Below are 12185 nucleotides of genomic sequence, written 5' to 3' on the forward strand. Positions count from 1 at the left end.
ATCCCCAGTGCCAGGCAGTCGGTCCAGGGCTCCAGGGGCTGAGGGACAAAAATGGGAAGGAAGCCTCCAAATGGAAAAAAAAAAAAAAAAGTGTAAGCATGAGGAAGCAGGGGAGATGTGGGAGCCCCTCCCAGACATCAGAGCTGGGATTCTCTCTGCTATCACATACCTGGCTTTACCCAGCGACCTGGCACTGTTCCCACGGGGGGTTCCTTAGCTGACCAACGTCATCTGCATCCCCTCTCCCCACCACACAGCTGGGATCATTTTACACCCGATTTCAAAGTGCTGCACAGAGCCTGGAGAAATGCTTCTCCTGTGCAGCCTGGCATAGCCTAAAGGCTGTTTGAAGACAACAGAGGCAGGTTCAGAAGAAATTGTTTGAAGAGCCGCATACAGTATACAGCCTTCTTGCTGCTGTAATCTGTCCTGGCTTTGCTCCTTGTATGCCTGTGCAAYTGGTTCCCCGTCCGTCCATGCATCAACAGGTTGGTTGGCACATTGCAGCTGTGTTTTGCCGTCATTTATCCCTTTGGGCAAGGCCTCCCCCTTCGGCATTTGGTCCAAATTGCCTTCTTGGGGCAGATTCTGCCAGCTGCACAGTGAATCAGGGTTTTCCTGTACTATTCCAGCATTTCCAGGAGTCTTTCCAGTTATGCTGAAACAACAATTTTTTTTTTCACATCTGTATCTTCATGAACATTTCAGGCCTTGCCACACAGTCCAGAACAGGAACAGATCATGAAGGTTTAAAACAGCCATATATATATATGCTCTTTCCTTCTGGGAGCTTATCTTCTCACTCTCAGGTATTTCCAAGAAGGGCATTTTTTTTCCATTCCTGTATTCAATCATTTTTGCATGTCTTAGAATACGAATGAGGCAACAAGCTTTTATTAACTGCAGCCGGTTTTTGCCAGGAACCATCTCGTTGAAGGCAGGGATAGTCACCCTGTCCTTAAAAGACCAGCGGAGGCCAAATCCAAAGCAAAGGTCTTTCACTTCTGTTGTAATGATCCGTCCTAATGCATCCGAGCTCCACGCCAACTGAGCCACGATTTGCCGGCCGCTAGCCATGTCACACGCCTCGGAGCGCCCTGCTCCTCCGGAGGAGCCGAGCTGATGCTCCGCGGTGGGGTCTCATACTGCAGGGACGCGGCGCTGTGGAAGAACARCGTTAAACACAGCGCTGCTCTCCCGCTGATCGCTCTCCTGGGCTAACCCTTTGCTTCAGCCCATATTTTAATTCATCCAGGACTTCTTGTTGAGATTAAGGATTTTTCAGCCACATTTGGGAATATTCCCCATTTTTCCTCTGTGGTCTCCTGTCCATTAGGTGCAGTCTTTGGCATTTATAGAATTCCCTGGTGCACAAACCTCAATTTAAGCCTCCTTGCAGTTTGCATGTATGTGCCTCAGGCACTATTTCTGGAAAGCTGCTAAAATAGTCCATGATGAAGTCATCATTGCTTTGCCATGACTTAAAAAACCCCAACCCTCCTGAAACCCACCTCTGTTCAGGCATTGCCCTCTGCAATGGCAGATTGCTCCTGCCACAGGATTTCGCTGCTGTGCATTTCTGTCCACTGACCAGTTCTGCCCAGACCTGCCCTTTCCTCAAGGTCACTGGTCTGTGGTAGAGGCCTTCTCCAACCCTCCTTCAGAGTTCAGTCAGTCACTCCGAGATAGTTATATCATAGAATCACAGAATCAGTAAGGTTGGAAGGGACCTCCGGAGATCATCTAGTCCAACCTCCCTGCTCTGCAGGGTCACCTCGAACATGTTAGACAGGGTTGCGTCCAGGCGGGCCTTGAAGATCTCCAGAGAAGGAGAGATGTTTCTCCTCAATCCTTCCCAACGTTTTCCTTCTCGCCGCTGGGGGAAATACCACACCTGCCCACCTCACAGGAGGCTCACGTCTGGGTGAGGAGCGGGCAGCTTAGACTAGCTGGTTGCTCCCCGCCTGGGCGGCTCACGGCAGCCCCCACACCGGGATTTCTCCCTTCCTCATGGTGCTCTGCTCTCGCGGGACCTGCTGACTCGGCAGCTCTGTCCCAGCCCTTGGGGCTTGCTTGGTCCGGTGGCCTGCAGCATCTTCAGGCCCTGTCTGACCCCCTGCAGGAAGCACAGGCTCTCAGGGGCACCCACCGAACGCCCCCAGACGGCTCCGCGCAGCAGCTCCCGCCGGCCCTCGGGGAGGGCGCGGGGTGCACCGCTGGCGCCCGAGGAGCTGGCGACAGGAGGATTTCGTTTTCCTTTACCCTCCTTCCGGGAAACTGCGGCGCTGGGTGGGCTGCAGACGCCCCCCCCCAGTGCCCCGTTACTCCCTCCGCCGAGCCCCCGCCAAGGGCGAGCCCAGCCCCGTCTCGCCTCCGCCGGGCAGCGCTGGCCGTACCTGTCCAGAGGGGCCGTGGCGGATGCAGCCCRGCTTTCCCGGGGCAACCTTTGTGCCCAGGGGCTCGGGGAGGCACGGGATCCCCGGGCGCGCCAGGACCCCCCCGGGGGTAGGTCCCTCGGCGCCCCCCTGCCTGTAACGAGCGGTTCCCAGCACTGCAAACTCGCTTGCTRATTTTAAAGTGGTGACAAATTCCTCTGGCTTTCCTCTCCTCTCTGGGTCTTTATCCAAATAGTAGTTTTGCAGAGGAACTATTTTTCCCTAAGGACAAAGCAATTCTCAAACCTCTTAGTTGCTTCTCTTCTCTTTAGCATAAAACACCGTGGAAAGATCCAGGCATTCTGTCTTTTCCCAAACCCAGCATATTTCTCAGCTTATCTCCRTTTTTCTGCCCCCATGACCTTCTTGGACAGTCCAAACAGCAGTTCAAACGCCTTCAGGCTCTCCACAGCATTCCTCAGGAGGTTTGAAGCTGATGGGAGACCCACCTGTAGCATCTGCCCAGGCTTCACAGCGCCTACTTTTTATTCATCTGCCCTCTGCAGGGGTTGGAGCTGCTTCCCCAAACGCGCGCAGTCCGGCGCTCTAGCCCCGTTTCACCCGCACACCAGCTCTCCCACCTGGTGCACTACAGAGACTCCTGAGGACAACTTCTGKTAAAGGTCGCTAGCAAACAGCACACAACCACCTGGTAAACGGAGAAGGGCTATCACCATGCCAGCCCGACCACATTTGCAGGCCCCTGGGCACATGCGTGGGCAGAAGACAAGCAGCGTTGTGCGTGGCAACGTAACCGCTGCGGTGGCATGGCCTGTGCCACCCTCAGTACCACCTCAGAAACGTCCTTGCTTTCTGGAGGTGTCTGTGGGGTGCTGGAGGTTTGCAGGCCACCCAGTGCAACTGAGGGAGCAAGATCTGAACTGTGCCCAAAACCTTGGGCTTCCCCACTGCGATGTCGGCCGTCCTTGCAGAAACACCCCAAYCCTTTCAGCACATCAGGGCACCAAAAGGCCCAAGCCCAGGCACATTTTTTTTGAAGCTACCAAAGTTTAGCTAGGTCAGAAAGGGGCTTCCCTGTGCCGTCCAGAAGGACAAGCACACRCTCAGGCTCAGGAGAGGGGGCTGCTGAATGGGAGCGGTGGGAGAGAAAGTGCTGCTGGCCTGGGGCCTGTAGCCTGGCACAGGAGCTGCCATCTCTAATGGTCCTGCAGGCACATGCAGAGTGAGRCTGAAGGACTCCGTCCATGCCGCATCCCCCCTGCTCTGCACCTGCCAGTCCGTCGTGCTTACCCGGGAGGACAGACTCTCCTTGCAGTGCAGGCTGATGCCACACTCATCGGTGATTTCGGAGAGATCTTCATCCTCAAACTCCTCGAGGCTGATGTCGTGGGTGAGCCTGGAGGGAGTGGAGATGGCGTGGTCACTTACCGAGCACAGCTCACGCGCAGGCTGTGCTGAGCCCCAGGCATGTGCAGGGTGGGCAGGAGGGTGAATGGAGGCGTGCTGCCTGCCAGGCACGGAGCAGCACTGCCTGGGCAGGGAAACGCTTTTTGGGTCCTTCCTGGGAAGAAAGACTGRCACGGAGGGCTCCCTCTGGAGAGGAGAGGCCCATCCCCACCACGGCGGGGCTTGGGCACAATCTGAGACCACAGGGAGTCAGGTGTGTGCCCCACGCAGACGCTGCCTGGCTGCAGCCAGCTGGGATGTGTGCATGTGGGGTGGGAAAAGATGGGGACAGATGACGTGGCTAGCTCTGTCCTGGCAGCTTAGCTCCCACCATCCAGGGGAGGCTCTGGTGTTGTCCTGACTAGGCAGACTGCCCCYGTTTGCAGCACTGCTGAGCCCAAATGTACCCAACGGGGCAAGGATGAAGGCTACAGTGAGGGGAAGGACCTGGTTGCTGGGTCCTTGGCAGGGCACGGCTGAAGAACGAACCYGCTGAGATGGGCGACCACATCAACAACCACCAGGCACATGCCACGAGCCTGCCTGCTGTGGCCCTACTGGTGCCAGCAGCCCTGGGTAGGCCTGTCCAGAAGGGATGTCCCTAMCCCAGGTGCTACCCATGCCTGCAGTTAGAGGGCATCCGTTTCCCTTTGGGCCACATTCACCACCCGAAGTCACTGCAGATGTCCCTGCAGCCATCAGCGCTGCTGATCCCGTCTCACTTGGCCCCGGGGCTCCCTCAGGGCTGTCACTCCCACACACTTACTGCACCTCTTTAAAAAGTTTACAGAGATTTCCTTTTAGCASCTTGATAGACACTGACTACCGGGCTCCCGGCACGCTCGCTTGCTGCTCGCTTTCTCCAAGGGGACAGGGAGGAGCTCCTGGCTTCTGTGCATTAAAACATTTCTATTTAGCTGTACTGCAATGCTCCTCTTCCTTATTCATTACCGCGGTGGTAAACAAAAGAAGCCAACTCAAAAGTCATCTGCCAACCAGCCTGGCCCTCGGCATTTTGTCAGAAACAGCCTGAGCAAAGTGGGTGCCGCTTTGTTGTGTTTCCATCTGCCACGTTTCCCCTCGGGCTGGGAGAGGCTCGGTGAGGAAGGGCAGCGCTGGACCCAGCTGGAGACGAGCTCGGAGGCCCTGTAGCCTCCGCCAGAGGAGCCAGCACGACTCACACAGGGATAACTCACTGCCACCGTGCTCCTGGCATGGGGCCCTCATGGCCGGTCCCGGGGTTCCCCAGACCGAGCCATGGGGCAAGGAGGCAGAGTGAGGGCCCAGGGTTCCCAGGAGGCCCCAAGAATGGGAGGGGAAGGGGTCAGGGATCCCAGTGGTGGGAAGAAAGGAGATGGATGTTTTGGGGGACCTGCATTTCTCCCGCAGAGCTCCCACCTTCGCTTTCGGCACTGCTCGCTGGCCTGGGTCCGCACACCCCGGGTGTCCTCCGTCCAAGGCACCGAGCCAGTGCCTCGGAGGGTGGCAGCAATCCCCCGTCCCAGCCCCCGGCATGGGGAAAGGAGCAGGGGGAAGCTGGCAGGGAAAGTCGCACCTTCCCTCTCCGTTCCTGAGGACCCTGCACAGCTTTCCCTCCCCGGGCCACAGCGGTGGGGAGAAGGCAGCCAGGAATAGCCATGCCCCCCCGCGGCAGCCCACGTGAGACGCCCCAAGGCAGGGTGTCCGCACCCCGCTGTCTCCCGCGGCTGTTCTTCATTTCCTCCCCTCCGGTGGSCAAGAGGCTCACAAGGAGCCTTCAAAGCGCAGATCGATTTCTTCTCCCGTTACACGGGTCGCTGGGGTCGGACACCATCGGCCGCTAATGCTCGCTGCCTCCATCTGCGGAGGCGCGGGAGCGCGGGCCAGGAGCGGCAGGGTCCCGACCCAACACCCGACTTTGCCGGGGGCCCGCTGGGGTGGSGAGACGCCAGCCCTGGCCTGCGCTCTCCGGGTGGGGAGCCGCCGCGCAGGCATCCGGCACGGGCCCTGCCTGCAGACAGAGGCTCACGGCAGGAGAAAGCTGCAGCCGGCACCAGGGCTTGGGAGACTCCGTGCAAGTCGTCCCTTTTCTCTCCACGCTGCATTAACGCTCCCGTTAATGCTCCGTATTAGCACCCACCCACAGGGCTTCTCTCCTCTTGCCCTGCCAAAAACTTTGGGCTCGACTCCAAAGTTCACTCCTGTCCTACGGGCATCGCTCGCAGAGGAGGGCGATGCACCCAGGGGAGAGGGGCTGCCCCCCTTTCCCCACGCGCACGTCCACAAGGACATCCTCCCCCCTGCCCGAGGCCCAGCCRGTCCCTACCATTTCTCCCACTGGTCTTCCAGCCAGCTCTCCTCTTCGGTGCTTGACTCCATTTTCAAGGCCAGCTGCATTGAGGAGGACCCCCTTCCCTGGGGGACACGCTCCCACCCCAAGGAAGTCCACCCCAGCCCTTGGGGCCAGGAGGAGCCAGGGAGATGAAGGCCAAGCCTTGGGTGCTGGCTGCCCCAGCACAGTCTGTGGCTGCTGGTGCTGCTCTCTGTCTCCTCACTGCGCAACCTAGGGAAGCTCATTAAAAATAGATGGAATCAGCTGTCCTGGAGGGGAAAAAAAATAACCTCCAGAGCTGAGCTAGTGCCAAGCCCCTGCACTCTGCCGGGGATGCTAACTCCCTCTGCCTGCCAGCCAGCCCGGCTCCTGGTATTGGTCCAGCGCCTGGTTCCCCATCACCTGCAGCAGAGCCTGGGGGGATCTGGTTACCCCAGCACTGACACCCACACCACTCGGCCACCTTCTTCTGCCCTTGCAGCACTGCTGGCCAAGCCCTTCCAAGTCCCTTCCCCAAGGGGCATGGTGGCATTCATTCAATTTCTTGTTGGTTACAGAAGGGTCATCTCACCTAAGAAAGGGATGGGCCATTTCTGTCACTCATGYGGGACCAGCATCTCAGCCAGGTTCACATCACAAGGGGAGAGAAGCATGAGGAGCACTAACAGCTCCCACTTCATCAAGGGGTAAATCCAGCTGGGAGCACTGCCCCTTCCCTGGGTGCTCCCCCCTAACCCACACTCCTCCCAAGGCCTTCCCTGGGCTTCTCTCAAGCCTTAACCCTATTAAGGGTCATTTTTTGCCTCCCTTCATCTCTTCATCCCCTCTCAGCTGCCTTCCTTCCTTCCTTCCCTGAAGCATCAGTCTGAACAGCCCTGCAGCACCAAGGGTTGGAGCCCGCCCTGAAGGGCGAGCTGGACTGCCATGGGAGAGGGGAGGCACACGCGGACCCAGACCTAATGGCTGTCCCTGTGCCGGAGTCATGGACTGCCAGCAGGGGAAGAGCCACTCAGATCCTCGCACTCGACTTCCCACGTGACACAGACCATAAACCTCCGAGGAGCAGTTCCTCATCTCACCCGTAGCTCATGGAGCCAAAGTTCATCTCTCGGAAAGAGGCACCCACCATGATTTAGCGATGTGGGACAGAGCACCCCACTTCCCCTCACAGCCTGTTCTCACCCAGAGTCTCGTGCTCAGCAGGATCTCATCCTACTGCCACACCTCTTGGCACTGCCCTCCTGCCCCACATCCCTGGCACCCATACCAAGGGCTGCTTCTCCTCACCTCCACCTTGCCAGGGTACTTGCTGGCAGTGGGAGCAGTGGGTGCATCTCCCAACCAGGCCTTCACAGGGGACCRGTGGCCTAAAATGCAGCTGGCCAGCTATCGCTCGTGACCTACGTTCCTGAAGCCCAGAGGCTTGCCTTTGCATTTGGCTGGGTTAAAGCAGGTGGCATTTGAAGGAGTTCAATTTTATTAAGTGATCTGGACCACTTTGTAGAATTATTCTGCCACATTTATCGCGCTGCCAATTTTTGTGCTATTGGTAGTTTTCTCTTGCAATACTGTATTTACTGTCCTTCAGATTTTTGATAACAACATCCAGGGCTCCATCTTTCACATCAGATCTGCCTTGGGGGCATCTCTATTCAAAGCCTACTCACTTAATGGAAAAAATAAAGAAATTTGTCTCCACCTTGCTTCCGCTCTTTTCTCCTCTCGCATGGCTGCTCCAGAACTACCCAGGCGATACACGGAGGACTCCCCATTATGCCGCCACCTCCACCTCCAAGCTGGAGGCACCCCTGCCTTTCGCTGCTGCTTCCCAAAGAGGCTAAAAATACTAACAAAATGAAGTAGCCCGTATTCCCATCGGCTCTACCGTTGCCCGCGGCAGCCTGAGCAGTGCCGTCCTGCCCAGCTGGCCCCGGTGCAAGCGCGCGGTGCCAGGGCAGAGCTGGGGCCGGCCCCTCGCCGCGGTGCCCGCCGCTCCGAGCAGAGGCAGTAACCCTGCGAACGGTCACTTGCTAGAGATAGCGGCAGCTCGATTCCGGTCGTCGTAATGCCTCCATTAACAGAAGACATCCTCATGCACGCCGGCCGACGTGTCTCGGCCGCCTCGATGCCCTACCAGGCAACAGGGGATTTGCAACGCCAGCTCCCCGGCGCCGTGTGCCAGAGCGGGAGGCCCCAGGTCTCCCCGCGCGTCTCCCCGCTCCTGCCGGCTCGCTGGCGCCACGCAGCCCTGCAAGGAGGAGGAGGAAGAGGAGGAGGAGCAGGAGGCGCGCCTGGGGAGCAGCCTGTTGCAGGAGGCAACGGCACCGGAGCAGTCGCAGCCCCGGTGCGGCAGTGCGGCCCAGGGGAGCCCGGCCAGAGCGCCATGGGGCCGTGGCCACGCATCGCCCCATAGGCAGCAGCTGCTCCAGCCRTGCCGTTTAACCGCCCCTGCAACCACATCCCCCCGGAGCGGAGCGGAGCGCGCGATGCTTGGCCCGGCCCCGGCACAAAGGCCCCAATCCYCCCTGCCGCCTCCCGCACAGCTCCGCCGCCCCCGGGCCCCCGCGCCGTCCRCACTGCAGGAGGGAGCACGGCTAGGGTTAAATATTGCATCTCCACCAGAGCTGCTTCTGCCTTTCTGCTCACCCCACCTGCTCTTGTGCGGCCAGGTTGGGGCAGCAGCTGGCAACCAGTCGCGGGAGAGTGCTAGGTGCATCTCAGGTTTTGCCTCCGTAGCCCACGTTGGGAAGCAAGGCCATGTGGGTGCTGCAGGGTGGCCGAGGGGCACCCGGCAGGATGCCCAAGCTGGGGTTTGGCCAGGGAAACATTACGGATCTGAGGCTCCAGTAACCCCGGCTGTCCGGATCCTACTCTGACACTCTGCTTGGAGGCAGGGCTGTGCGGAAGTCCTKCACCCAGTACTGGTGCAGAAGAAAGCACTTCTCTACATTAGGCTGGCCTGGGTTTCTCCCTCTGTCACAAGAGCCAGACACTCTTGTTTAAACCCAGGAGAAACCACCTCCCTCTCCCTCAGAACAAGGCAGCACTTTCGTCTTCTGTTACAAAAAGAAGAGTAGCCCAACTCCAACGCCCAGCTGATTGCCTCTGAACAGGCTATTCAGACACACCAAATGCACACAGCAGACGGATAGAACAGTGTATAGAGCTGGGATTGATTTTTGTCTCAGCCTAAAGATGCTTCCTTCAACTTCCTGAAGAGATGGAGAGAGGTCTCCCTCCCCCAGAGACCTCCTTCACTCGCAAAGCCCTGGCTGTGGCCATGAAAATGGCTGTGATTTCATACAGACGATCAGGCTCCCAGGGGATGGGGGTATTTTTCCTCCCCTTTCATGACCCGTGCAAATATCTCCCTGAGGGTTTCCTTCTCTAGAAGATTTCCAGGTGGATGCTCTCTGCTTTTATCAACTCAGAAGCAGATACATGAGGATTAGTCATTCACCCCCAAGGTCTCACRCTCCCGCACCCAGCCCACTCAAAGGGCAGCTCTTCTACATCAGAGCTRTGCTCTCTGCAGAGCTGCCAGTGCTGAGAGCCTGGCTCCCAGTTGATGCCTACACCGTCCTCTCCTCCTGCTCGAAAGGCATGAATCTCACACCAAATATCCATGGCATACCTGACAAGATCAGCTGAAGCATTTTCCCTCTGACCGTGCTGTTGCCAGCTTCTCCCCAGTGATGACRGGTAGCACCAACCCAAGAGCCAGATTTGGGAGGCATGGGAGCAGCAGGACTGGTCCAGTCTTCAAGGCRACCGCTGCAGGGCCCTGCACCTAGCTGGATCCCAGTCGCAGTTGCACCAGCCCTTCCTGCGTAACCTCTTACACTCCAGCACAGTGACAGCCAGGCCACAGGCCAGAAGGACCTCTGGCCTGGAGAGGGAATGGAGAGCATGTCACAGGAAACCTGCTCGAAACAGTAACAAAGCTTCCTGGAAGAGCAGGGAGCTGAGGAACCATCTCCCAGACAGAGATGCTAAGGGATCCAGCTGGGTGAAACTCCCAATTAAGAGGCTTTTAGAGGCTTAAGAATAATGTGGAAGATGGGTGAGAAGAACTTTTTTATTTCTCTCTCCTAAAATGCTGTTGTTCTTGTTGCACTGAGAGCCATCTCCAGAAGTTCTGTTAAAGGAGGGTTTACCTCACCATCCTTCACATCCCTTCTCAAACACTCCCAAACTGTCATCAGTGATGGAGATCTGCCAAACCATCACTCATGGCCTCATCAGTGCTTTGGACCTCAGGCCATCACATCCCTTGCTGGCCAGGACTGAGCCCTCTCTAGACTAAATTCAACARACCTTCTAGTGCTCGGGCCTGTGTTTTGACATTCAGGAAGTTGGAATGGTAGAAACACACACCAGGGAGGGAAAAAGAGTGAAATACTTCACCCTGGCCGCAGCATGCTCTTGGAAAACGCATGGTTCACAAAGTGCTTCGCCTCCTGACACAGGAYGATTCTTCACGCTGAGCCACGCTCTTAGTTACCTGCTCCAGCATAATGCTGTGGGGACCAGCTGTGGGAGGATGGCTCTGCTTGCTGAGCTGCTACCGCAAGGAGGCAAGGCCTGGGAAATTCAGGGGGCCAGCTATGCACAACGCAAGTTGCACCAGGTAACAGATCTTGCAAACAACATTTCAAAAGCAGAGACATCAGCCTTGCACCCTGTCACAACTGCAGCGCTACCTCTGATCTCTGAAAACCTGTTGCAGGCTCAGAGGCACAACAGTCACTTTCATTTCGAGACTGATGCCAAGCTCAGGGCCTTGGGAAGGATCTTGCTGTCCTGCCATGACTTCCCAGCTCTCCTCATGGCTCTGACGTCTCCCCTGACAGCGTCAATTCTTCCCAGGGGAAGGATGCCAGTGTGCTGGGCTCCTTTTCTGAAGATCTGAGTCACAGCAAGGAGCAGCACCTTGTTCTCCCTTCCCAGGGTGTTGCTGTTTCCATGGGAGAGGGCAGGTGCCCAGGAGACAAACGTTGCACCTAGGACAGCAGTGTGGCAAGCCAGAGACTCTCGTGGGACTAAGGTGGAGCTCGGCTGCTCAGTCCCTATCACCTGGCTCCATAGCCAAGCCCCCTTCTCCATGGTGGACAGTTCCAGAGGCAGCATTTAATTGCTCAATTTGCAGGGTTTATCCAGCCATGTTGCAACAGCTTCCAGCAGCTCTAACAGGCAGCAGTGCAATAGGAGGAGGCTGGTGAAGCCCACAGAGCTACCCACAGAGCAGGTCTCCAGGAGCAAAAGTCTGCAGAGACCTTCAGAGGCCTACGGCCTAAACCTGCCATAGCTTGACTGCATCTAGCTACTTCCTTCCAAGGTCCTGGTGGTCCCCAAGCCCCAGAGACTGAGACCTGGCAGAGGCAGAAACAAGTTCAGTGGTGGCCTCAAGCTTGGATCGCCTGCTTCCCGCTCCCTCCCCCCCAAAAAAATCTCACCACACAAACCACCTAGTACAGATCCCCCCTTCTCACATGGCTCCCAAGAAACTCCACGACAGCACCCCTGGGTGCCATGACATGCAGAGAGCAACGGCTGAAGATATCAAAGCCACTAGAAGCCTTGAGCCTCCTCCCGAGAGGGAGCGAGCAGAAGAACGCCAGGCGCTGCCCACGCRGGCGACAGCCGAGACGCCCCTTACCCGCCAAGCACGGCCCCGTCCCAGCGCTGCTCTCAGGAGGCACCAGTGGGTCTGAAGGCCGCGGCCCCACCGGTCAGCCGCTCTACCCACACCCGGCCTCGCCAGGACCATCAGGAGCCCTGGCAAGAGCCGGCTCGGGCTTTCAGCGGAGAGACAGCCGCCGCATCCCGAATCAACGGGAGCAYGGGGTATTTCCGAGCGGATCAATCCTGGCACTCTCGCACCTCCTCGCTTTGGGCTTCTGCTTCGCAGGGATGGGAAGGGAAAGGGGAGCACCGGGATTTCCTGGAAAGGGCTAGAAAGAGGCTTTCCTGAGGATGCAGAAAGATGAAGCTCTTCCAGGAGGAAGAGGTGCTTGAAGAGGAAGCAAGCC

At 57.7% G+C, this 12185-nt stretch overlaps 1 protein-coding gene across 3 annotated transcripts in view; it reads right to left on the reverse strand.

Moving 5' to 3' along the window:
- Window positions 1-12185, reverse strand: part of MAPK8IP1 (mitogen-activated protein kinase 8 interacting protein 1) — a 26788-nt gene that overhangs the window by 14284 nt on the left and 319 nt on the right. The window contains exons 2-3 of one of the 3 annotated variants that reach the window (XM_085306434.1): window positions 8166-8177; window positions 3687-3819 (exon numbers count right to left, since the gene is read on the reverse strand). In XM_085306434.1, the coding sequence (XP_085162560.1) occupies window positions 3687-3819; window positions 8166-8177 (145 nt within the window). Of the gene's footprint in view, window positions 1-3686; window positions 3820-6147; window positions 6383-7557; window positions 7721-8165; window positions 8178-12185 lie in introns of those variants that run through there. The other 2 variants (XM_085306428.1, XM_085306421.1) reach the window with 2 other exon arrangements.

The sequence above is a fragment of the Rhea americana genome, unplaced genomic scaffold, assembly GCF_003343005.1.
Source record: "Rhea americana isolate MKP2758 unplaced genomic scaffold, rheAme1 scaffold_102, whole genome shotgun sequence".
Lineage (NCBI taxonomy): Eukaryota > Metazoa > Chordata > Aves > Rheiformes > Rheidae > Rhea > Rhea americana.